This window comes from Eptatretus burgeri, chromosome 17, assembly GCF_056783735.1.
Source record: "Eptatretus burgeri isolate ZD-2024b chromosome 17, Ebu_testis_v1, whole genome shotgun sequence".
Classification (NCBI taxonomy): Eukaryota; Metazoa; Chordata; class Myxini; order Myxiniformes; family Myxinidae; genus Eptatretus; species Eptatretus burgeri.
In genome coordinates, this window is record NC_140977.1 from 60,130,199 (window position 1) to 60,155,740 (window position 25,542).

Genomic DNA, 25,542 nt, shown 5'->3' on the forward strand with positions numbered 1-25,542 from the left:
ACATCTCTGGTATGAATAAAAGAGCCTCTCAGTGCCTTGGCTGCTTATTTCATGCTCGGTTATACCTTCCACCAGCTGCTATGCTCTATCTATCAAGGCCGCGATACGATTTGTCATGGAGTGTTGCTGCCATATTTGGGCTGGTACTCCAGCCTGTCACCTATCTCTCCTTGACAGGATCCAGTGACATGCTGCCAATCTGGTGGGACAGGAGTTTGCATCATCCCTGGAACCTCTCTCAGTCCACCGCTCTCTTGATTATTTGAGCCTTTTCTGCAGATATTTTCACAGAATGTGCTCTGAGGGTCTCAGAGGTTGTTCCACCTGAAAGTAATTTTAGTCGCTCTCCATGTTTGGCAGTTTCTTCCCATCCATACACGATATCTGTCCCAAGGACTAAGACTATGAGGTACTCCTCTAGTCTCTTTCCCTGTATTGCGGAACTCTATCTGCATCCTGCTTTCTCCTCAATCCCCGAACCTCCCTCAGTTCAAGAGGTATGAAATAGATTTCTTCTTTCTCTTTAATAACAATAATCATACTATTCATAAAACACCTTTTGTCTTTTGCCATAAAATATCTACACTTTCCTTTGTGTGCCCCCACCTTCGAATGGCCTTTGGCTTTGTGGTGGGTGACATTCTGTCAATGTGCTTTTCATAAAACCAAAAAGGCTTTCCGACATCTCACAAGGTCCTAACTGGATTGTGACACAACTCACAAGGAACGATGTCCTTGTATCTGTTCTTGGAGAGGTTGCTGGGAAGTTGTCCCGCAGTGCGTGGCTGAGACTTCCCCACATTCTTGAGCATCTGTCACAGGAACAGAGAATGCGAGTTATGCAATGAGTATGTAAACCATCCAGTTTGAGGTTACTGTGTGATAACATCTGTGCCCCCTTATCGGAGCGTGCAGATATTGATAAAAACACAACATTCAACTCTGTGACAACATTTGACAAGATGAGAATAGAACCACCTCGTATTGCTCAGCAAAACCATAATCACTGTCAGCGTGCAGTTGCTGGTAATGTTGCTCAAAATTCGAGCAGGGGATCTTCCTAAAAACAAAACAAGAATACATTTTGGAGTGAACGAAGAGCGATCAGTGAAACTTTATTTATGATTGCACAAAACCTTTTGGATAATAATACAATCCTGGAGCTGATAATTATGCAGTTATCATAAATCGATATAAAATCGGAACAATAGCCCTGTACACATTGTGTTTGGAATAGACCTGTACATTGTGTTTGGACAGGATAAAACACATTCTGTTAAAAGGTGACAATTGTTTACATCGATACACTTGTCTTACGAGATGTTTGGTGTGAAGAAGGAATGAGACGTACGCAATGATTTTCATGGATAAAGGTTTGAGGGGTATCGTCTTGTTCTCCCTGCAGAAACAGCAGCAGCGTTATTGAATTCCAACAACAGAGAAAAAGCACTTTATCAAGAGAAATACCTCAACATTCAACAACATCTCTCATGTATACAACGCTAAAAGCAAGTAAAAATGCGGTTTCATTGTAATATAAATAAATTATCACTCTCTTAGTTGAAGGGAACAATTTCTGTGATTATCAGGCAAGAGTTTCAGGTGAAATCAGAGGATGTCTCAGCCATAAGACACTGTCTGGTCTCGGACAATTTCTACATTCTCAACCAGTGGCATCCAGGACCTTTCCTTTCTGGACAAATGAACAGGAATGTTCTATTCGCTACTGAGAAATGCAAGGTCATGTCTCGAAGTAGACGACCAGAATGGCCTGCCAAAGTATTCACCCCCCCCCCTCCAAAGTTGTCACATTTTGATGCCATCTGAGCTTATTTCATGATGTTTTCAAATCAAACTTGATATATATATATATATATATATATATATATATATATATATATATATATATATATATATATATATATATATATATATATACACACACACACACACATATAGTCTTCACAAACTACTCCAATGTGAAAAAGCTGAAAAATACAGATGAAATATGAATAAGTTAGATTAACACAGAAAATCAGGTGATTCTCAGTTTGGTGTAACTCACTTCGCCAACAAACCGGGTAAACATGAAGACCAAGGAGTTTTCCAAAGAAGTCAGACATAAAGTGGTGGAGAAGCACCGTTCAGGAGAGGGTTATAAGAAGATTTCAAAGTCAAAGGCACTCATTAACCCTTTGAGTACAGGGAAATCCATCATTAAGAAGTAGAAGATGCATCATACCACCCAGACACGACCCAGATCAGGTCGCCCATCCAAACTCAGCAGCCAGGAAAGCAGGAAACTGGTTCGGGATGTCACTGTAAATCCAACAATGACTTTGAAAGATCTACAAGGCTCGATGTCCGAGATGGGGCTCTGTGTTCATCAATCAACAATATCCCGTTCCCTTCACAAAGCTCACCTCTATGGACAGGTGGAAATAAAGAAGCTATTACTGAAAAAGACACATCTAAAAGCATGTATGGAGTTTGTGAAAAAGAGTGTTAGTCAGACTGCAAGCATGTGGAGAAAGGTTTTGTGGTCAGACGAGACAAAAATTGAACTTTTTGGTTTAAATTCAAAACATTACATCTCGTGCAAACACTGCACATCAACTGGTGTGCACTCCCTACTGTCAAGCACGGTGGTGGAAGCATGGTGGTACTTTTCATCAGCAGGGATTGGTAAGCTTGTCAGGATAGAAGGGACAATGGACGGTGCAAGGTACAGGAGAGTCAGGTATTAAACCTGCTTGAGTCAGCCATGGATCTGAAACTGGGTTAGAGATTCACATTTCATCAGGACGATGATCCGAAGCACAAAGCTAAAGCCACACTGGAGTGGATGAATAAGAAGAAAATAAATGTTCTTGAGTTGCCCAGTCAGAGTCCTGACTTGAACACAATTGAACATTTATGGTGACACTTGAAGATTGCATTCCATCGATGATCCCCATCAAACTTGGCAGAACTAGAGAAATGGTTACGTGAAGAATGGGCAAAGATTTCACCATCTCACTGTGCGAAGCTGGTAGAGACCTACCCACAAAGACTCGTCACAGTCATTGCTGCACAAGCTGCTTCCATCAAGCACTGACCTAAGGGGCACAATACTGTTACAAACAGTGAATTTTGATTTATACATGTTTTTACAGGGATTCCTGACATGTAACATCCTTCAACTATAACAGTGTTTAGTTTGATCTCTTCAGTTATTAATAAAAAAAGTCTATTTGGAAATATTGTTTCGACATAATTCATAATTCATCTAAATGTGGAATTATTGGTAGGGGGTGAATACTTTTGCAGGCCACTGTATCCAGTGAGTGAGTGAGTATCCAGGTTCCAGAGCTCTTTATGGGTGACAAGTTCCTCACATGAGTACATGAACTGGGCATACTTGGAGTCAGGTTCTCCCGGAGCTTTCCCGTCTCAGGTGATCTCCATTGCCGTTAGAGTGGGACAAAGAGTGAGTGTCCTTCAGAGTATTGCTCCATATTTTTATCCACCTGGCCGAGCCCGAGTGTACAAAGCCCATGTCCGGAACACAATGGAGTATGCTCCTCTCACATGGATGTCTGCAATTACCATGCATCTTAAGGAGCTGGATGATGTGCAAAGTCATGATGTACATATCATCAAGGCCCCTCCACAGGAATTTAATGTCGACCACCTACCACAAAGGAGAACTGTTGCAGGTCTGGGTCTAATGTAGAGATGACACACAGAGGAAGCTCCAGCACTTCTGACATCCGTGCTCCCTCTATCATGGACTCCAATAAGGTTCACCAGAGCATGTTCCTCCATTGGAAGATATGGGGTGCAGGGTTTGACTGGCAAGACGGAGAGTGGTCACTTGTCACTTACTCAGTATGATCGTTCTTAAATACCCGCAATAATGTGTGTGTGGAACAGCCTACGAGATGTCACTGTCGGTCACCCAATAACATCCAGGGCAAAGGCTTTCCGTTCCAGAGCACACAAGTATCTGAAAGCCTTATATACTTTTGATATCATTTTTTTCGTTTGCACTTTGATATTTTGTTTTAATGGTAGAAGTGGGCACCGATTTTTGTTGTCAGTGCTTATTTGTTTAAAAAAAAAAACCTGCCTTCTCTTCCTGGAAGGCGAATCCAACCAAAGACAATCTCTGCATTCCAAAAAGTCCACAACAAGTGTGTGTCCACTCTCTGTATCGCCAGAAAACAACATCTGTCCAACCTCAAGAATGACCTTTCAAACTCGTCTCCCTCCTCGAAAACCTGGTGGCACCTTGTCAAGTCCATGTCTGGTGTATGCTCCCCTTCCATCCCTTCCCACTCTTCAAATGGCACCACAGCCGACTGCTTGTGAGAAGGCTGAATGCCTCAATTCTGTTTTTGTTTCTAAATATTGTGTTCCCAACTTCTCACTCTTGGTACCCACCCTTTCCAGCCGTAATACACTGCTCCTGGATTTTGTGTCTTTTGCACATGAGAAGTTAGAGAAGGTTCTTTGAACCGTCGACCCTGACTGCCACTGGACCGGACGGCAACAGTTCACGTGTCCGAAAAACCTGCTCTGCTGCTCTTGCACTTTATCTCTCTGACCTTTTCACCCAATCGTTTAGACTCGGTCATTTTCCATCTGTTTGAACCTCCCTTCCTCAATCGCTTCAAATCCTTTTTCTCCATCCTATTCTCCCCTGCACCTGCCCACACCACAACCACACACACCACAATCACTGTGACAACACAATCAAAGCTTACACTGGTGCTGCAATTCCAGTGGTGTAAGCTGTGCTTGCAACATGAAGGCTGTTCTCGACTGAATGCTTAATATTCTGGTGTATGTTCTGCCTCCATCCCATCCCTGACCTCAAATGGCCACACTGCTGAGACCGCAAGTGAAAAGGCTGAATGCCTAACCTTGGTGTTTGCATCAAAATCTTGTGTCTGAAACCAATCGCCTTCAGGACCCACCTTACCCAGTCACACCCAACTCTCCCTGAACTCCGTGTCCTTTTCTCCTGACAAGATGGAGAGCTTGCTGTCAAACCTCGACTCAGATTCTGCAACTGGTCCAGACGGCATCAGCCCACGTCCTAAAAATCTCTTCCTCTGCTCTTGCTCACCCTCTCTCTGTTCTAGTCACCCTCTCATTTGCTCAAGGTCATCTGTCATCTGCTTGAAAATCAGCAAACATTACTGCCCTGCATAATAAGGTGCAAAAACAGATCCCTGCAACTACAGACCAATCAGCCTTCTCCCAATGATCAGCAAGGTTATGGAATCCATCATCGCTTCAGACATCAAATCCTTCCTCTTCTCCAATGGCCTGATTTCTGATCATCAATTTGGATTTAGACCAACCGGGCATAGTGGTGTGCGCTGTAATCCGGATACTCGGAGGCTTGGGTTGGAGGATCGCTTGATGACGGGAGCTCTGCACTGGGCCACCCTATGAGAGGGTGTAGGGCAGCCCAGAATCATGGCGAAACCCAATCCTTATTCCTGTGTCGTAAGAGGCGACCAGGGTTGCATCAGGAGGGGCATCCGGCGTAAAACCAATGCCAAATCAGTATGCGGATCATAACGGATGATCCGCTGTGGCGACCCCTAACGGGAGCAGCCGAAAGACGAACAATTTGGATTTAGACCAGGTCACTCTACCCTGGATATGCTACTTCTGCTCTCCCAACAATGGATGGAGGTCCTCAATGCCGGACATGAAATCCGAGCCGTATCCCTGGACATATCACGTGCTTTTGACACAGTCTGGCACCCTGCACTACTCACCAAACTCTCTTCCTATGGTATCCAAGGCCATCTCCACTCATGGCGAGCAGACTTCCTCTCCTGTTGCAGTCAACGTGTGGCGCTAAATAGAGTTCTTTCATCCCCTCTTCCTGTCCAGGCTGGAGTTCCTCAAGGCAGCGTTCTGGGCCCTGTTCTTTTTCTGGTTTTCATCAACGATCTCTAAGACCCTCTGGAAAATCCTCTTTATCTCTTTGCTGATGATCCACCCTCTGCCATGCCATCTGTCATCCCTCAGACCGGCAAGCAGCAGCTTCTTCGCTCTCTGCAGATCTGGATAAAATCACAAACTGGTCCAACACGTGGAACATGTCTTTCAATTGGACATATCTCACACTCTCACTATGTCTCTCCGAAAGGACCGTTTGGACCCCTCCCCCCCCCCAATCTGCTTTCTCAACAATCCTCTGGAAGAAGTCCTTTCTTTCAAGCTTCTGGATCTCACTATCTGCTATCATCTTTCCTTGGAAAGCCACATTTCCAACCTGGCCACCAAAGCCAGTCACCGACTGGGAATCCTCCGTCGTGCAGTCCTTCCTCGGCCCACCTGAGCTCCTGACAACTTACAAAGCTTTCGTCCACAGCCTGATGGAGTACTGCTCTCCCCTCTGGGCTGGTGACCCTGCATCCCACCTTTCTCGGCTTCACGCTGTGGAAACCAAGGCATTTCGGATCATTGGTGTCTCCTGCGATGAGGCCAAGTCTTTGGGCCTCTCACTCTCTCACCATAGGCAGGTCGCTGGTTTTTCTGTCTTCTACCGTCTCCTCTCCGGTCTTATCCCCCGCCCCCCCCACCCTGCTCTCTCTGCGATTTGTTCCCACCATATTTTCGCAGGGTGCTCAAGGTCCGCCAACAACACCCTTCTGGTAAAACTACCAAAATCACGAATCACTGCTCACCTTCACTCTTCCACACCTCTTTTTCCACTTTTGGAACAAACTCTCTCACTGTTCAATTCCATTCTTCCCTCCAGGCCTTCAAAACAGCTGTTCACCACCACCTCTTATCGTCCCCCATCCAAATCCTCGATCTTTTCTACCCTTGTTAATCCACCACAAACCCACCTTCTTCAAATTCCCTGCTTTCCTTCCTGAAAGTCCCTGTAATGTCCATCTTGTATTCCCCATGTTTCCCTCCCCATCCCTCTCCCTTCCACAGATCTCCTAATGTCTCTGTTCCCCACTGTTTTGTCCTTCCCACTCTCGCCCCTCTTGTTTCATGCCCCCCTTGTCGTGCGTTATGTGTTCGCTCTCATATGAGCCTCGACAATGTATACAAAAAAAAATAAATTGCAAAGGCTGTTCTCTGCTTGGGGCGTGATGAACTTCCCCGCTGGGTCGGCGCACACCAATTGGGAGGTGGCACAAGAGAGTTGATGGTCATTGCAAAGACCAACGCCACACCTTGCTCCAGGCTCAATAAAATCCCAAGCAAGGGAATGAACCACGAGGCACTGCTGTCTGTCTGCCATGCCATTCCTGTTTGCTGATGGTCCATCTGGGAGAGTTGCACTAACCTTACCAAAAGGTTCTGAGGGAGAATGCGGCACACGGTCTTCGGGCACGGTGACTCCAGCAACACATGCACACAAGATTCCGATATCGCACCGACATATGCATCGCATTTCCCCTTCTTCTGTTCTCTACCCTCCACTTTGGGATCAACACAAGCCTGTCTGCTTGTGTGGGGTAAGCAAGAAGCCGTAACCACACCTCGATATTCTTTCTTTCTCTCCCTCTTCCTCTCTTCTTTCCCGGTGAGAATGTGGCGCACCTGTCTGTCCCAAGGTAATTAAGATTGTTTCAGGTGAACCTTCTGTACCACGGGTAAGACTGTCCTCGTGTGCCTATGCCTTGTAAATACTTGACTTATGAATATGGTGATTGTAAATACGTGCCTTGCGTTGGTAAATGTTTCAAACCTGTTTGGTTGTCTTTTCCTTCATTGGTTTGGCAAGCATGTACATTATGAATTGATGGGAAGTTGTGCCGCACTAATTCTCTACCCTAGATAGCCAACAACCACCGATGGTTTGATCAGCCGTACATAAATCAATGCAGGTGGAACGTTGAGAATGTGTTTCTGCAGCTGAGGTAATTAGGTCAGCAGATAAGGAAACACAACGTTGTGCGTGAGGACCCTGTGAGACCAATTTGCCCCAATCGACATCCGCGGTTGCTGAACAACCCGTCGGTTCATGGAGTTATCCGTGATCCATTGTCTTCATGTTTGGAAGTCAGGGAAGTTGGTCTGAGAAACCCCCCAGTGAATCAACACCGCCCCCCAAAAAAACCCTATCGACCCCGGAAACCGAAACAACATCGTAATCATGAGGATGAGTCATGAGGTAAGGAAAGCATGGAACAAAGACTTCGCACCAAAACCACCAATGTTGCAATCACTGCTGTGGGAGGTGAGGACACAAGTGGAGAGGAAATATGAGGTGATGAAACACGTGGTGAGGAAACATGTGGTGAGGAAACACATGGTGAGGAAACACGAGGTGAGGAAACACGAGGTGAGGAAACACGAGGTGAGGAAACACGAGGTGAGGAAACGTGGTGAGGAAACACGAGGTGAGAAAACACGAGGTGAGGAAACAGGTGGAGAGGAAACACGAGGTGAGGAAACACGTGGTGAGGAAACACGTGGTGAGGAAACACGTGGTGAGGAAACACGAGGTGATGAAACACGTGGTGAGGAAACACGTGGTGAGGAAACACGTGGTGAGGAAACACGTGGTGAGGAAACACGAGGTGAGGAAACACGAGGTGAGGAAACACGAGGTGAGGAAACATGTGGAGAGGAAACACGAGGTGATGAAACACGTGGTGATGAAACACATGGAGAGGAAACACGAGGTGAGGAAACACGTGGTGATGAAACACGTGGTGATGAAACACGAGGTGATGAAACACATGGTGAGGAAACACGTGGTGAGGAAACACGAGGTGAGGAAACACGAGGTGATGAAACACGTGGTGATGAAACACGTGGTGATGAAACACGTGGTGATGAAACACGTGGTGATGAAACACATGGAGAGGAAACACGAGGTGATGAAACACGTGGTGATGAAACACGAGGTGATGAGAGCTAAATAACCAATTAGCTCTCACCTCATCAATTATCCCCAATTAGCTCTCACCTCATCAATTATCCCCAGGTGGGGTTTCGAAGAACAAAGGGTTATCTTGTTTAATTTTTTATACGTCTGATTTCGGGTCGTGGAAGACCTTGTGTGGCTTTTCTTCGCTGGTTTATGGAGCCATCTTTGGCTACAAGAGCAAGGGGGTTAATAATAAAGATCCTAGCCATCCTCCTCTTCTTGACAACAGACTTGTTAACTTTACCAACTGATACTCTTCTGTCCAGCCTCGGTGATGGTCTCCGGGTTCACTTCGAAATGATCAATGTTCAGTGAAGGTCATGTGATCGCGTGGTCATTTCATTTCTGACTCACTTGTTTTTGAAATGCCTGCGAAGGACGAGGAACGATATGATCAGTAAGGCTGCCAGGATGAGCCCTCCGAACACTCCCCCGATGATGGCTGCGTTACGAACTGGTGTTTCTGTGAAGGTGTGCAAAAAGAACCAGATATTAAAACACAAAAGGTTTCTCACAATACAATGTTTTCTCTATTGTTTACCAATCAAAGTCACCCAGAGCTTTCATGAACATAATAAAGACACAAGCAAATTAGACAATGGAAGAAAGAAATGAAATGCACAAAACAACTTCCTAAAATACTGCAAAAGCAGCAAAAGAGGTTTCAAAATGATGAGGAAATACAAGCAAGGACATCACAAGGGAATAATTTTAATCAATTTTGGAGGCCTCCTCGAGTCAGTTCTTCATGTAAACGATTCCCAGACTCCTAACTGAGACGCGAGGTGTGGATGAAAGTTTGAAATCCTCAAGGAGACAACTGCTTACAAGCAGTATGACTTGTCATGTCACACAGCAGCGAATTTGTATTTGAATCAGGTCAGGTATGGGAGCATGTGCCAGAACAGCGCGTCGCTGCGTCCACTTTCCGCCGGTACTCCAGGGGCCTCCGTCTGGCCATCCCCCAGGCAGATGCCAGGCCCATCACCATCTCCTTGAGATGATGGTCAACCTGCTGCAACCATGAGGCACGTGGTCGTCCCACTGGCCTCCTCCACTCATGAGACTCCCTCGCTGAGAGAATCTGGTGAGCAGGATCAGCGTCAGGAAAACGAGCCACATGTCCATAAACCGCAACTGACGCTCACGGACTACACAGGTAACAAATCTCATCCGAGTTTCTCTCAGCAACCGCTCGTTGGACACAAAATCCGACCAGCGATAGCCAAGGATTCTCCGAAGAGACCTGGTACCAAAGGAATTAAATCTCCGTCTCAGATCCTTGGTCAGAGTCCAAGTCTCGCATCCATAGAGCAAGACTGGAAGTACCAAGGACCTGAAGACTCAGACTTTCGTCCTCCCGCACAGGTACCGGCAGCGCCACACCCCATGATCCAGTGAATCCATGACTCCCCAGGCCCGACCCAGACGTCTATTGACCTCTGACTCGCAGCCAGCAGAGACATGAATATCACTGCCAAGGTAAGTGAATCTCTCCATGACCTCAACATCCTCACCACAAACAGACACAGACAGGACAGCAGCATCCAAGATGTCACCGAAAGCCTGGATCTTAGTTTTGACCCAAGAAACCCGTAATCCCAGCGGCTCCGACTCCTCATTCAGCACCTCGAGGGCCCCCAAGAGGATGTCTAAAGTCTCCGCAAAGATGACTGCATCATGTGCAAAGTCAAGGTCCGAGATCTTGACATTCCCAAACGACGCACCGCAGCTAGATCTCTCCGACATCCTCCCTAAAATCCAGTCCATACAAGTGCTGAAAAGTGTGGGGGCAAGTACACACCCCTGACAAACTCCAGTAACAACTGGAAATAAGTCAGAGATGGTACCACCACACTTCACAGCACTCTCAGTACCAGAGTAGAGTTCAGACATCAGATCGATCAGTTTTGGTGGCACCCCACGAAGACCAAGAATCCTCCAGAGGACATCCCGATTCACTAAATCGAACGCTTTACAGAGATCAACATAGGCTGCAAGCAGCCCCTGCCGAAACTCTCGTCTGCGTTCGATGAGGACACGAAGTGCAAGGATACGGTCAATCGTTGACCTCTTTGGTGTAAAGCCTGACTGCTCTGGACGCTGGTGCTCAAGCAGATGGTGGCGAACCCTATCAAGAATTATCCGAGCAAAGACCTTGCCCGGCACTGAGAGCAGCGTCACCCCTTGGTAGTTGTTGCAGTCTTGGCGATCACCCTTCCCTTTCCAGAGAGGGAAAACGAGGCCCCTCTTCCAGTCAGTAGGGATGATGCCTGTGTTCCAGGCAGAGCACAAAACTGCATGCAACGACACGAGTGCAGCATTTCCACCAGCCTTGAGAAGTTCAGCATGGATGCCACAGATCCCTGGAGGTTTGCCCTGTTTCAACTGGTTCACCGCAGCCCGTGTTTCCACAAGCGAAGGTGGACCACAGTTGATTCGAGGGTCAGCAACAGGGATTGTAACACCCTTGACGTCCAACTCGACAGCTGGGGGATCAGCCTGGTACAACTGCTTAAAGTAACCGGCCCAGCGGGCCTTCACTTCAGACTCCTCTGTCAAGAGCCTACCACTCTCTGCTCGAACTGCAGTGCTCCGAGGGATGGGCTTGGATGAACGTAATGCGCGAATTCCCCTGTAAGCGGGACGAGAATCACCTGTCCACAGGTGATGCTCTACCCCCTCACAGATTCCTCGCACATAGGCCTCCTTGTCCACCCTCAGTGCACGTACAGTTTTACGCCTCAGCTCCCTGAACAGCTCAGCTCTGCCATTCAGCCTGGCCCTGCGACTCTGGTCAATGGTATCCAGTGTCCCTTGAGAGACAAAATTCTTCTTTGCCCTGTGGTGAGCTCCAAGGCATCCACCGGCAACATCAAGGACGGTGGTCTTGAAGGCACTCCACAACTCTTCAGGACCCCCCAAAGCACCCAGACCCCCCAAGTGTCCACTCAGCCTGTTCGCAAACTCCTCAGCTACTCTCTCATCCCTGAGCTTGGCAACATCCAGCCTAGGCTGGGATGGTACCATTCTCCAGGATTTAAAGTGCAGCTTTAGAGTTGCTACAACAAGCCTGTGGTCAGTATTGAGGAACTGAGCACTCCGGTAGACCCTGCAGTTCTGGATCATCCTCCAACGACCGTCAACGAGGACATGGTCAATCTCCTTTGCCACACCGCCAGCGTTGGAATACCAAGTCCAGCGATGAGCTTGCGGACGCTGAAACCATGAACCAGCCACCCTAAGTCCATGACTTCTTGCAAAGTCAAGGAACTTAGTGCCATTCTGGTTCATAGTTCCTGACCCATGGGGACCAACACACACCTCATAACCATCCCTATCAGTTCCAGTCGATGCATTGAAATCCCCCAAGACTAGAAGTGTATCTCGTCTGGGGCACTGATCAACCACAGACTCGAGTGTGGCGTAGAATGCATCCTTCACGGTGAGATCACTCGCCTCAGTCGGAGCATAAACAGAGACCAGGGAAATGACACCTAAGGAGTGACGAATCCTTAATCTCATAATACGCTCGTTGACCGGTGTTACCTCAATTATCATTGGGGTCAGCTTATTGGACACAGCTACAGCAACTCCTTGGGTATGGTAACCATCAGAGCGACCAGACCAATACTAGGTGTAACCACCCACCATTATCTCGCCGCAATCCGGTCTCCGAACCTCAGAGAGAGCTACAAAAACCAAATAAAACGAATACTCGCTTTCCAACCAAATAAATCGAATACGAGCTTTCCAACCAAATAAATCGATTACGAGCTTTCCAACCAAATAAAATCGAATACTAGCCTTCCAACCAAATAAATTGAAAACTAGCTTTCCAACCAAATAAAACGAATACTCGCCTTCCAACCAAATAAAACGAATACTGGCCTTCCAACCAAATAAAATCGAATACTAGCCTTCCAACCAAATAAATCGAATACTAGCCTTCCAACCAAATAAAACGAATACTCGCCTTCCAACCAAATAAAACGAATACTCGCCTTCCAACCAAATAAAACGAATACTAGCCTTCCAACCAAATAAAACGAATACTCGCCTTCCAACCAAATAAAACGAATACTAGCCTTCCAACCAAATAAATCGAATACTAGCCTTCCAACCAAATAAAACGAATACTAGCCTTCCAACCAAATAAAACGAATACTAGCCTTCCAACCAAATAAAATCGAATACTAGCCTTCCAACCAAATAAAATCGAATACTAGCCTTCCAACCAAATAAATCGAATACTAGCCTTCCAACCAAATAAAACGAATACTAGCCTTCCAACCAAATAAAACGAATACTAGCCTTCCAACCAAATAAAACGAATACTAGCCTTCCAACCAAATAAAATCGAATACTAGCCTTCCAACCAAATAAAATCGAATACTAGCCTTCCAACCAAATAAATCGAATACTAGCCTTCCAACCAAATAAAACGAATACTAGCCTTCCAACCAAATAAAACGAATACTAGCCTTCCAACCAAATAAAACGAATACTAGCCTTCCAACCAAATAAAATCGAATACTAGCCTTCCAACCAAATAAAATCGAATACTAGCCTTCCAACCAAATAAATTGAAAACTAGCTTTCCAACCAAATAAAACGAATACTAGCCTTCCAACCAAATAAAATCGAATACTAGCCTTCCAACCAAATAAATTGAAAACTAGCTTTCCAACCAAATAAAACGAATACTAGCCTTCCAACCAAATAAAACGAATACTAGCCTTCCAACCAAATAAAACGAATACTAGCCTTCCAACCAAATAAAACGAATACTAGCCTTCCAACCAAATAAAATCGAATACTAGCCTTCCAACCAAATAAATCGAATACTAGCCTTCCAACCAAATAAATCGAATACTAGCCTTCCAACCAAATAAAACGAATACTAGCCTTCCAACCAAATAAAACGAATACTAGCCTTCCAACCAAATAAAACGAATACTAGCCTTCCAACCAAATAAAATCGAATACTAGCCTTCCAACCAAATAAATTGAAAACTAGCTTTCCAACCAAATAAAACGAATACTAGCCTTCCAACCAAATAAAATCGAATACTCGCCTTCCAACCAAATAAAACGAATACTCGCCTTCCAACCAAATAAAACGAATACTAGCCTTCCAACCAAATAAAATCGAATACTAGCCTTCCAACCAAATAAATTGAAAACTAGCTTTCCAACCAAATAAATCGAATACTAGCCTTCCAACCAAATAAAACGAATACTCGCCTTCCAACCAAATAAAACGAATACTAGCCTTCCAACCAAATAAAACGAATACTAGCCTTCCAACCAAATAAAACGAATACTAGCCTTCCAACCAAATAAAACGAATACTCGCCTTCCAACCAAATAAAACGAATACTCGCCTTCCAACCAAATAAAACGAATACTAGCCTTCCAACCAAATAAATTGAAAACTAGCTTTCCAACCAAATAAAACGAATACGAGCTTTCCAACCACATAAATCGATTACGAGATTTCCAACCAAATAAATCGAATCCTCGCTTTCCAACCAAATAAATTGATGACAAGCTTTCCAACCAAGAAAATCGATCACTATCTTTGCAACCAAATAAATCGATTACCAGCTTTCCAATGAAATAAATCAATGACGAGCATTCCAACTAAATAAATCGATTACTAGCTTTCCAGCCAAATAATTGGATTATGAGCTTCGGGCTGAAGGTTGAGCAGGCGAAAAAAAACATGGCGGCTTCAGACCCCAGCAAGGTTACCCAGGAAACGCCTTTCGACCCCAGAGGGCGAGGGGGCTGAGGAGCGCCTGATGAAGGATATAATTAAATAAGGATGTTAATTGTCTTCAAAAGGGGTGTTTGAATTAACACAAACACCCAACACCTTTTTTTTTTTTTTTTTTTTTTTTTTTTTTTTCTTGTATACCTTGGTCGAGGCTCGTATGAGAGCTAACACACAACTCACAGCAAGGAGGCATGAGACAAGAGGGGCGGGAGTGGAAGGGACAAAACATTGGGGAACAGACACAGGTGAACTGTGGAAGGGAGAGGGATGGGGATGGGACGGGGAACATGGCGAGGGGAAGATGGACATTAAAGGGACTTTCAGGAAGGAAAGCAGGAGAATTGAAGGAAGTGGGCTTGGGTGGATTATCGGGGGTAGAAAAGATCGAGGATTTGGATGGGGGAAGATAAGAGGTGGTGGTGAACAGCTGTTTTGAAAGCCTGAAGGGAAGAATGGGAAAGAATAGAGTGAGGAAGTTTATTCCAAAGGCGGGAAAAAGGAGGAATGAAAGAGTGAAGATGAGCAGTGGTTCGTGATTTTGGTAGTTTTACCAGAAGGGGGTTGTTGGCGGACCTTGAGCGCCCTGTGGAAATGTGGTTGGGACAAATCGCAGAGAGAGCAGGGGGGCAAGGCTGGAGAGGAGTCGGTAGAAGACAGAAAGACCACCGACCAACCTGCGGTGATTGAGTGAGAGGCCCAAAGACTCAGCTTCATTGCGGGAGATGCCAATGATCTTAAAAGCCCTGGTTTCGACAGCGTGAAGTCGAGAAAGGTGGGAGGCAGGAGCACCAGCCCAGAGGGGAGAGCAGTACTCCATCAGGCTACGGACAAAAGCTTTGTAAGTGGTCAGGAGCTCAAGAGGGCCGAGGAAGGACTTTGCACGACGGAGGATTCCCAGTCGGCGACTGGCTTTTGAGGCAAGGTTGGAAATGTGACTTTCCCAGGAAAGGTCATGGCAGATCGTGAGACCCAGAAGCTTGAAAGAAAAGACTTCTTCCAGAGGATTGTTGAGAAAGTGGATGGGGGGGTTTTGTAAACGGTCCTTTCGAAGGACCTACACACACACACACACCTACACACACACACACACACACACACACACACACACACACACACACACACACACACACACACACACACACACACACACACACACACACACACACACACAACCTTTTATTTGTGTAAGACTCTCCAACCCTGGAAATAGTTAACACGTAAGTATTTAAGTTCATTTTTTATCCGTAGCAGTAAAAAGGCAGTGGGAAAGGTATAACGACAGGTGTTATATAAAGATAATTAGTATGCAAGAGGACAGAATAGGGGACAATGTGGGATGAGGCCCAACAGGATTGCATTTGACAGGAAAAAGACCGACACAAGATACACACCTGTTTTGACCTCAATGTTGTTGGGGTTGCTGCATTTCCCTGACTTTTGTAAGCAAGCTGAGATGGAGATGTTGTACTGTGTTTTCGGTCTCAATCCCGTCAATTTAAGTGAAGTATCGTTGGTTTCCTGGACTGAAGAGCGAGTAAGCTCAAAAGATATTTTGTAGAAAACAGCGTTTCCTGATTGGGAATGTTCCCATCTTAAAGTGATAGTTGTTTGGGTCACGGAAAAGTTCATGGTGGGAGGTATGACATCTGTGAAAGGCATTCCATGAAATGGAAAGTTAAAAAAAATCCAAAGCAAACAGAAACCTTTAGTTGGTTAAACATTTTCCAATATTATAAGATGTTTGCCATCAGTTTTCAGTATAACTTCCTTTCGTTATGTCGCTTAACTTCATTTCTCCAAACAGGTCTTGGTTGATCACATTTCCCCCTTATCAATGTTCAGCTGCACAACCATGGTGTGCACTTAAATAACACAGAACGACACAACTTTTACCAGTGTTAATGTGTACAAAGCAGTAATGTATTCATCGTGTAAGGACAACACAGTTTGGAGATAAAGTATGTCAGGTGCAGCTCGTTCAATGTGACGACCATTTTGTCCACACACTTCGTCGACAGCGGACCAATAGAATGACTCTATTCCATGACAAAAGTGCTCGTCTATTCTACACTTTTGGCTTCGGATTCTTGAGCCTTTGTGCTCTTTGTGTAAAAGTGCCTTTTCAAATTTCCCAGAAGAAGACAATCACATGAATTTAATTGGGGCTGAGGACCGTCTGCATCATTCCACATCTGGAAACGAGAGGAAAGATCTGATCTTCCAAAGTTTGGTGAAGAAAGTCAAAAATGTCTCACAGTGTGAGGAGTTCCTGCATGAACCATTGTATCTGTGTCTAACCCCGACTCCACAAACATGCTGAAAAGTCGTTTTGAAGCACAGCAACATGTTGTCGTCATCATCCTCATCACTGCTGCAGTGCCACCGCTACACCGGGAGCCCAGTGAGGTTTAATCATAAAATGAAGTGCAAAAGGTTTGAGGCGTGAGATATGTAAAACAGAAGGGACTCATGAGAGTCCTGAAAGGCCTTTGTTGAGTTCTGCAAGTGGTGGTGCATTTGGTAGGAGATCGAACGCCACCTGGAATAGCTGAAATTTCATTTAAATCATAATTCTGAATGCATCGACGGCTAATCATGTCCTGGTAACAAATTAATTACTTAAAAACAGAATATCTGGTGCAAAGTCCAATTAAGAATGCCACTAGTTAGCACCAATTAGGCATTACATCATAATTTAGAGTGCATGAGCGAAACGGGAGCCTCAAATGTAGTTGAGGTTGCATCTGGAAAAGGAATCTGCTGGTTAAGAACGTATTTTTTGAAACAGCTGTTCTCTTTGAAGTTCGTAAACCCGCCACGGTCCACATCAATATCGTCAGGTGTCTGGCGACCAAGCTCGGGTGAGTGACTCAATCACTCATCCTTGGCTTTCACCCTGGCCAGGTGTGCTTGCATGAAGCCGCTTCAAAGTGAAGTGTGCAATAATTTGACTACATTTTCTGAGTTTGTCATTATCACGATTATCAGTTCCCTTTTCAAAATAGAGTAAAGTATGTAATCTATAATGCAATTTTTGTTGATTCCAAAACCATTGAATGTGATGAATATCATTTGACTCTTGTTCTCCAGGCAATAATGGGTACTTTTCAGTGAAAAGTTTCAGGAGAGCAGCAATTTACAAATCAAATAATGCCTTTTTTACCGAAAATACTGGCTCATAATATTTGCATATGCCTTTTCATGGTCAATTTACCGAATTTTACACTTTCATTATATCTACCACCAATAAAATAAGAAAATAAGAGCATAAAGCCAATTTCGCTAAAGTAGAATGGTGGCCATTTTGGAAAATGGTCGCCGAAGCTGACCAAGGCACAATCTCGGGTGGCTCCATATCTGGAATTGTTCGGAATACATTATTCTACATGTGTACTAATTTTGGTGCTTTTATGTAAATTTGAACAATTGATATGAAATATCAGACTACGTTGCTGGACTAAAATTACATTACATTATATCAAACTTTTTCCACCTATATTTACACATCGTAACCCACAACTTCCAAGTGAAAAACAAATTCTACAAATTTCCAAAAATTAATTAAAAATACAAAACTAGAATATCTTGGTTGGATAAGTGTCCATCCCCCTAAAAATAGCAATTATAAATTGGCTCAGGTGTAACCAATCACCTAGAAAATCACACACCAAGTTAATTGGCCTCCATCTGTGTTAAATTATAGTGATTCTGCTTATTATCTCCATCACCAAAGGTGAAGGAGGTTATGTTTTCACCCATTTCTATCTGTTTGTTTGCTTGTGTGCAGGATATCTCAAAAAGTTGTGGATGGATCCGGATGAAATTTTGTGGACAGGTTGGGTGTGTGTGACACAGACGAACTGATTAGATTTTGGTGAAGATCCGGATCCGGCTACGAGAATTTTTAAAGTGGTTCTTCATCATTGAGAGATCGGGCTAAACTGATATACAGTAGGATATTTCAAAAAGTTGTGGACGGATTCGGACGAAACTTGGTGAACACGTTGGGTGTGTCTCAAGGACGAATTTATTCGATTTTGGTGAAGATCTGAATCCGGATCTGGATAATATAATTATTTAATATTTTAAAAGATTCTTCACCATTGAGAGATCAGGCCAAAAACTATATATGGCATGATATTTCAAAAATGTATTGCGCCAGATATGTTCTCGTGGATTAGGCATTGTGTGGCAGAGGTATGCACTCCACTGAATGCCCTTCTAATTTCAAAATAAAATCAGCTGTTCCTGTAGGTTTCCTCTGTGAGGTAGTGCATTTCACAGCAAAGACTCAACCATGACCAACAAGGAGCTTTCAAAAGACCTCTTGGATAAAGTTGTGGAAAGGCACAGATCAGGTGACAGGTCGGAAAACATTTCAAAGGCCTTGAATATCTCTTGGAGCACAGTCAAGACAATCATTAAGAATTGGAAGGTGTACGGTACCACCAATAATCTGCCGAGATCAAGCCGTCCCTCCAAACTGGATGACAAAGCAAGGAGCAGACTGATCAGAGAAGCCACCAAGAGGCCAATGGAAATTTGAAAGAGCTACAGGGCTTTATGGCAAAGACTGGTCACTGTCTGTACATAAGTACAATATCCTAAGCACTTCACATGTCTGGCCTGTACCTTGGGGTGGAAAGAAGGAAGCCATTACTCAAAAAAACAGACATAATCTGCCAAACAGAAACTTTCCTCCATCAAGACATCTCTGACTCCCAAGTATCTCTCCCTGGTTACTCGCTCCTCTGGTATGACAGACCTGAACCTCATCCTTGTTTAGTTGTTGCTCTCTTCTTCAAAGACTACATTCCTCAATCTCTATGCACTGCCATCACTTCACCACACCCACAGGAATACCTCTGGCTATGGCTTCCCTCCACTCCTACCTCATGTTTATATGGGTACTGTACCGTCCACCAAACAGTGATGACTCCATTTGCACCTCACTATCCGAAAACAAAGACCGACTTCTATCTTCTCATCCCATCTGTCTCTTCCTCACATATGGTGACAGCAATTATTGTCATCACACAAGTTGTCTGGGTGTGGGTCCCTCTCTCACCTGCCATGGCAGTTCAGCAAAAGATGTCTGCGACTAATCGGGACTGACTCAATTGATCACCTTTCCAACCGATATGTCAACCAACGGTGCTTCATCTTTTCTGGGTCTGATTTTGACCAATTTTCCAGAAAATATCTGCTGTTCTTCCTTCGCTCCAATCGATTCTTCTGACCACGTCTTGGTCAAAGTAGACATCTCTCTGGCTTTTATTAGAGAACCACCTCAGCACCGTTGAGTCTGGCAATTCACTCAAGCTGACTGACAGGGTCTCCAAGCAACCATCAAACTTCGAGACTGGTCTCCCATTGCTACTTTCTCCAACATCAACTCATCCTGGGAATTCTTTCAAAGAAACTTGCTCTCCCTCATGCACAGATTTATCCCCTCTCATCTTCAGGTGTCCTACCCTTCCTCCAGCCCATGGTTCACTGAAGCTTGTGGCGAGGCAGTTGTCCTGAAACAACTTGCCTTTGCCTCATGGAAAGCAAACACAACTGAAGGCAATTTCAGTTCCTTCCATAAAGCTCAGAACAAGTGAGTGTCTACCCTCAGGAGAGCCAGAAAACAACATCTTTCTCATCTCAAGTCTGAACTTTCAAACCTCTCTCCATCCTCAAAATCCTGGTGGTGTCTAATCAAATATGTTTCTGGTGTTTGTTACCCCTCCATCCCCTCCCTTACCTCAAATGGCTGCACTTGTGATACCGCTCGTGAAAAGGCTGAATGCCTAAACTCGGTGTTTGCTTCTCAATCTTGTTTCCCAAACCCATCACTTTCTCTACACACTTTCAGAATAGCACTAAGTTCCTTGACTTTGCAAGAAGTCATGGACTTAGGGTGGCTGGTTCATGGTTTCAGCGCCCACAAGCTCATCGCTGGACTTGGTATTCCAACGCTGGCGGTGTGGCAAAGGAGATTGACCATGTCCTCATTGACGGTCGTTGGAGGATGATCCAGAACTGCAGGGTCTACCGGAGTGCTCAGTTCCTCAATACTGACCACAGGCTTGTTGTAGCAACTCTAAAGCTGCACCTTAAATCCTGGAGAATGGTACCATCCCAGCCTAGGCTGGATGTTGCCAAGCTCAGGGATGAGAGAGTAGCTGAGGAGTTTGCGAACAGGCTGAGTGGACACTTGGGGGTCTGGGTGCTTTGGGGGGTCCTGAAGAGTTGTGGAGCGCCTTCAAGACCACCGTCCTTGATGTTGCCGGTGGATGCCTTGGAGCTCACCGCAGGGCAAAGAAGAATTTTGTCTCTCAAGGGACACTGGATACCATTGACCGGAGTCGCAGGGCCAGGCTGAATGGCAGAGCTGAGCTGTTCAGGGAGCTGAGGCGTAAAACTGTACGTGCACTGAGGGTGGACAAGGAGGCCTATGTTCGAGGAATCTGTGAGGGGGTAGAGCATCACCTGTGGACAGGTGATTCTCGTCCCGCTTACAGGGGAATTCGCGCATTACGTTCATCCAAGCCCATCCCTCGGAGCACTACAGTTCGAGCAGAGAGTGGTAGGCTCTTGACAGAGGAGTCTGAAGTGAAGGCCCGCTGGGCCGGTTACTTTGAGCGGTTGTACCAGGCTGATCCCCCAACTGTCGAGTTGGACGTCAAGGGTGTTACAATCCCTGTTGCTGACCCTCGAATCAACTGTGGTCCACCTACGCTTGTGGAAACACGGGCTGCGGTGAACCAGTTGAAACGGGGCAAAGCTCCAGGGATCTGTGGCATCCATGCCGAACTTCTCAAGGCTGGTGGAAATGCTGCACTCGTGTCGTTGCATGCAGTTTTGTGCTCTGCCTGGAACACAGGCATCATCCCAACTGACTGGAAGAGGGACCTTGTTGTCCCTCTCTGGAAAGGGAAGGGTGATCGCCAAGACTGCAACAACTACCGAGGGGTGACGCTGCTCTCAGTGCCGGGCAAGGTCTTTGCTCGGATAATTCTCGATAGGGTTCGCCACCATCTGCTTGAGCACCAGCGTCCAGAGCAGTCAGACTTTACACCAAAGAGGTCAACGATTGACCGTATCCTTGCACTTCGTGTCCTCACTGAACGCAGACGAGAGTTTCAGCAGGGGCTGCTTGCAGCCTATGTTGATCTCTGTAAAGCGTTCGATTCAGTGAATCGGGATGTCCTCTGGAGGATTCTTGGTCTTCGTGGGGTGCCACCAAAACTGATCGATCTGATGTCTGAACTCTACTCTGGTACTGAGAGTGCTGTGAAGTGTGGTGGTACCATCTCTGACTTATTTCCAGTTGTTACTGGAGTTCGTCAGGGATGTGTACTTGCCCCCACACTTTTCAGCACTTGTATGGACTGGATTCTAGGGAGGATGTCGGAGAGATCAAGTTGCGGTGCGTCATTTGGGAATGTCAAGATCTCGGACCTTGACTTTGCACATGATGCAGTCATCTTTGCGGAGACTTTAGACATCCTCTTGGGGGCCCTCGAGGTGCTGAATGAGGAGTCGGAGCCGTTGGGATTACGGGTTTCTTGGGTCAAAACTAAGATCCAGGCTTTCGGTGACATCTTGGATGCTGCTGTCCTGTCTGTGTCTGTTTGTGGTGAGGATGTTGAGGTCGTGGAGAGATTCACTTACCTTGGCAGTGATATTCATGTCTCTGCTGGCTGCGAGTCAGAGGTCAATAGACGTCTGGGTCGGGCCTGGGGAGTCATGGATTCACTGGATCATGGGGTGTGGCGCTGCCGGTACCTGTGCGGGAGGACGAAAGTCCGAGTCTTCAGGTCCTTGGTACTTCCAGTCTTGCTCTATGGGTGCGAGACTTGGACTCTGACCAAGGATCTGAGACGGAGACTTAATTCCTTTGGTACCAGGTCTCTTCGGAGAATCCTTGGCTATCGCTGGTCGGATTTTGTGTCCAACGAACGGTTGCTGAGAGAGACTCGGATGAGATTTGTTACCTGCATAGTCTGTGAGCGTCAGTTGCGGCTGTATGGACATGTGGCTCGTTTTCCTGACTCTGATCCTGCTCACCAGATTCTCTCAGCGAGGGAGTCTCATGAGTGGAGGAGGCCAGTGGGTCGACCACGTGCCTCATGGTTGCAAAAGGTTGACCATCATCTCAAGGAGATGGGGATGGGCCTGGCATCTGCCTGGGGGATGGCCAGACGGAGGCCCTGGAGTACCGGCGGAAAGTGGACGCAGCGACGTGCTGTTCTGGCACATGCTCCCATACCTGACCTTACCCAGTCAAACCCAGCTGTCCCTGGACTCTGTGTCCTTTTCTCCTGACAAGGTGGAGAGTTTGCTGTCAAACCTCGACTCAGATTCTGCAACTGGTGCAGACGGCATTAGCCCTCGTGTCCTAAAAACCTGCTCCTCTGCTATTGCTCACCCTCTCTCCGTTCTATTCACCCTCTCATTTGCTCAAGGTCATCTGTCATCGACTTGGAAATCAGCAAACATTACTGCCCTGCACAAAAACAGATCCCTGCCACTACAGACCAATCAACATTCTACCAATCATCAGCAAGGTTATGGAATCCATGATCGCTTCTGACATTAAATCCTTCCTCTTCTTCAATGGCTTGATTACCGATCATCATTTTGGTTTCAGACCAGGTCACTCTACCCTGGATACACTGCCTCTGCTCTCCCAACAATGGATGGAGGTCCTCGATGCCAGAAATGAAATAAGAGCCATATCTCTGGACATATCGCGTGCTTTTGACATGGTCTGGCACCCTGTCCTGCTCACCAAACTCTCTTCCTATGGTATCCAAGGCCACTCAGGGCTCACAGTCTTTCTCTCCTGTCGCAGTCAACGTGTGGCCCTAAATGGAGTTCTTTCATCCTCTCTTCCTGTCCAGGCTGGAGTTCCTCAAGGTAGTGTTCTGGGCCCTGTTGTTTTTCTGGTTTTCATCAATGATCTCTCCGACTCTCTGGAAAATCCTCTTTATCTCTTTGCTGATGACTCCACCCTCTTCCGTGCCATCTGTCATCACTCAGACTGGCAAGCAGCAGCTTCTCACTCTCTGCAGATCTGGGTAAAATCACAAACTGGTCCAACACGTGGAACATGTCTTTGAATCCGCACAAACCTCACACTCTCACGGTGTCTCTCCGACAGGACCATCTAGAAACACCCTCCCCACCCCCATCTACTTTCTCAATTTATGAAGAAGTTCTTTCATCCATTTTGAAGAAGTCCTTTCATTCAAGCTTTTGGGCCTCACTATCTGCCACAATCTTTCCTGGGAAAGTCACATCTCAAAGATGGCCTCCAAAGCCAGTCGTCAACTGAGCATCCTCCGTCGTACAAAGTCCTTCCTTGGGACATCTGAGCTTCTATCCACTTACAAAGCTTTCATCCACAGTCTGATGTAGTACTGCTCTCCCCTCAGGGCTGGTGCTCCTGCATCACGCTGAAATTGATCTCATTCTGTGAAAATCGAGGCATTTAGGATCATTGGTATCTCCCGTGGTGAGGCTGAGTCTTTGAGTGTTTCACTCTCTTACCACAGGTAGATCAGTGGTCGTTCCGTCTTCTACAGTGTCCTCCCTGGCTCCCTCCCCCCCCCCGCTCTATCTGTGATTGTTCCCCCTATATTTCCTCAGGGTGCTCAAGGTCTGCCTGCATACCCCCATGGTAAAACTACCAAAATCAAGAATCACTGCTCACCTTCACTCTTTCGTTCCTCTTTTTCCTGTCTTTGGAACAAACTTCCCCACTCTCTTCAATCCCACTCTTCCCTCCAGGTCTTCAAAACAGCCGTGCACCACCATATCATATCTTCCCCCAACCAAAACCATGATCTTTTCTCGCCCCGCTAATCCATCCCAAACCCAGCTCCTTCAAATTCCTTGTTTTCCTTTCTCAAAGTCGCTGCAGCATCCATCATGTTTACACCTTGTACCCCACCCCATCCCTCTCCCTTCCACAGATCTCCGAATGTCTCTGTTCCCCACTACTTTTGTTTATGCTCACCTGGCTGCTCACCTCTAAAGATGCAGGCTGTGTTATTTCAATGATAGCGTCCCGAGGAAAATCTTATCTGGATTCTCCACTCCTGGGCCTTTTGCTTAGGTTAAAAAAGGGTCATAGCCGATAAATGCTGTTTGGTCGTCCATCATTGGCACAGGTCTGCCCCCTAATGGTCAACCCACATTCCTTTGTCTGAGAAACGAAAAGAGCTGGGGTCTTTTACCAAAGCCAGACCTGTTTTCCTCTTTGGATTTATGTGAACTTAAAAGGGATTTCTGTTTGTCCTGCAACCATCCCACAGTGATAACACTTTTGGACGTGGGAGATGGACGACTGTTAGGCCATAAAATAAGAGCTCTTGTCACACCAACTCAGGTTAGAATATAACCAGACATAGATTGGAATTAGAGATAGATTGTTCTTGTCACACCAACTAGGTTAGAGTATAACCAGACATCGATTGGAATTAGAAATAGATTGTATATAAGGGAGAGTTTGTGAATGTAAAACTCAGTTTTGGTTTTGGGAGCTCTCCATTGTCGGTTGGGCTGCCAACACCAACTCCGCTGGCTGGCGTGTGGTCCTTCAATAAAGCTGCATTTGGTGAATCCTCTTCTGTTGACTCTCTTCATACCTGGCCGGGGAACGGAGTCTTCACAGTTGGCGACCCCAGAATGGGACCTCTCAAGACTCTGAGGCTGTGGACCGGAGGAGCGCCGCTTGGTGTACAGCACTTACAAGGGTCTCAGTTAAAAGGTACGTGATGCGCAACACGTTGGGCTCCTGCAAAGGATAAGCCCTAGTTTAGGTAAGAACTGTACACCCAGCGGAGAAAGTTCCTTTGAA

At 45.9% G+C, this 25,542-nt stretch overlaps 1 protein-coding gene across 1 annotated transcript in view; it reads right to left on the bottom strand.

Moving 5' to 3' along the window:
* LOC147010268 (receptor-type tyrosine-protein phosphatase H-like) overlaps positions 1 to 25,542 on the bottom strand; it is a gene marked incomplete at its 3' end in the record, with an annotated part of 72,570 nt that overhangs the window by 19,482 nt on the left and 27,546 nt on the right. The window contains exons 7-11 of the mRNA XM_085862375.1: positions 16,079 to 16,333; positions 9,260 to 9,368; positions 1,352 to 1,399; positions 979 to 1,060; positions 722 to 812 (exon numbers count right to left, since the gene is read on the bottom strand). Coding sequence (XP_085718501.1) covers positions 722 to 812; positions 979 to 1,060; positions 1,352 to 1,399; positions 9,260 to 9,368; positions 16,079 to 16,333 — 585 coding nt within the window. The remainder of the gene's footprint in view (positions 1 to 721; positions 813 to 978; positions 1,061 to 1,351; positions 1,400 to 9,259; positions 9,369 to 16,078; positions 16,334 to 25,542) is intronic.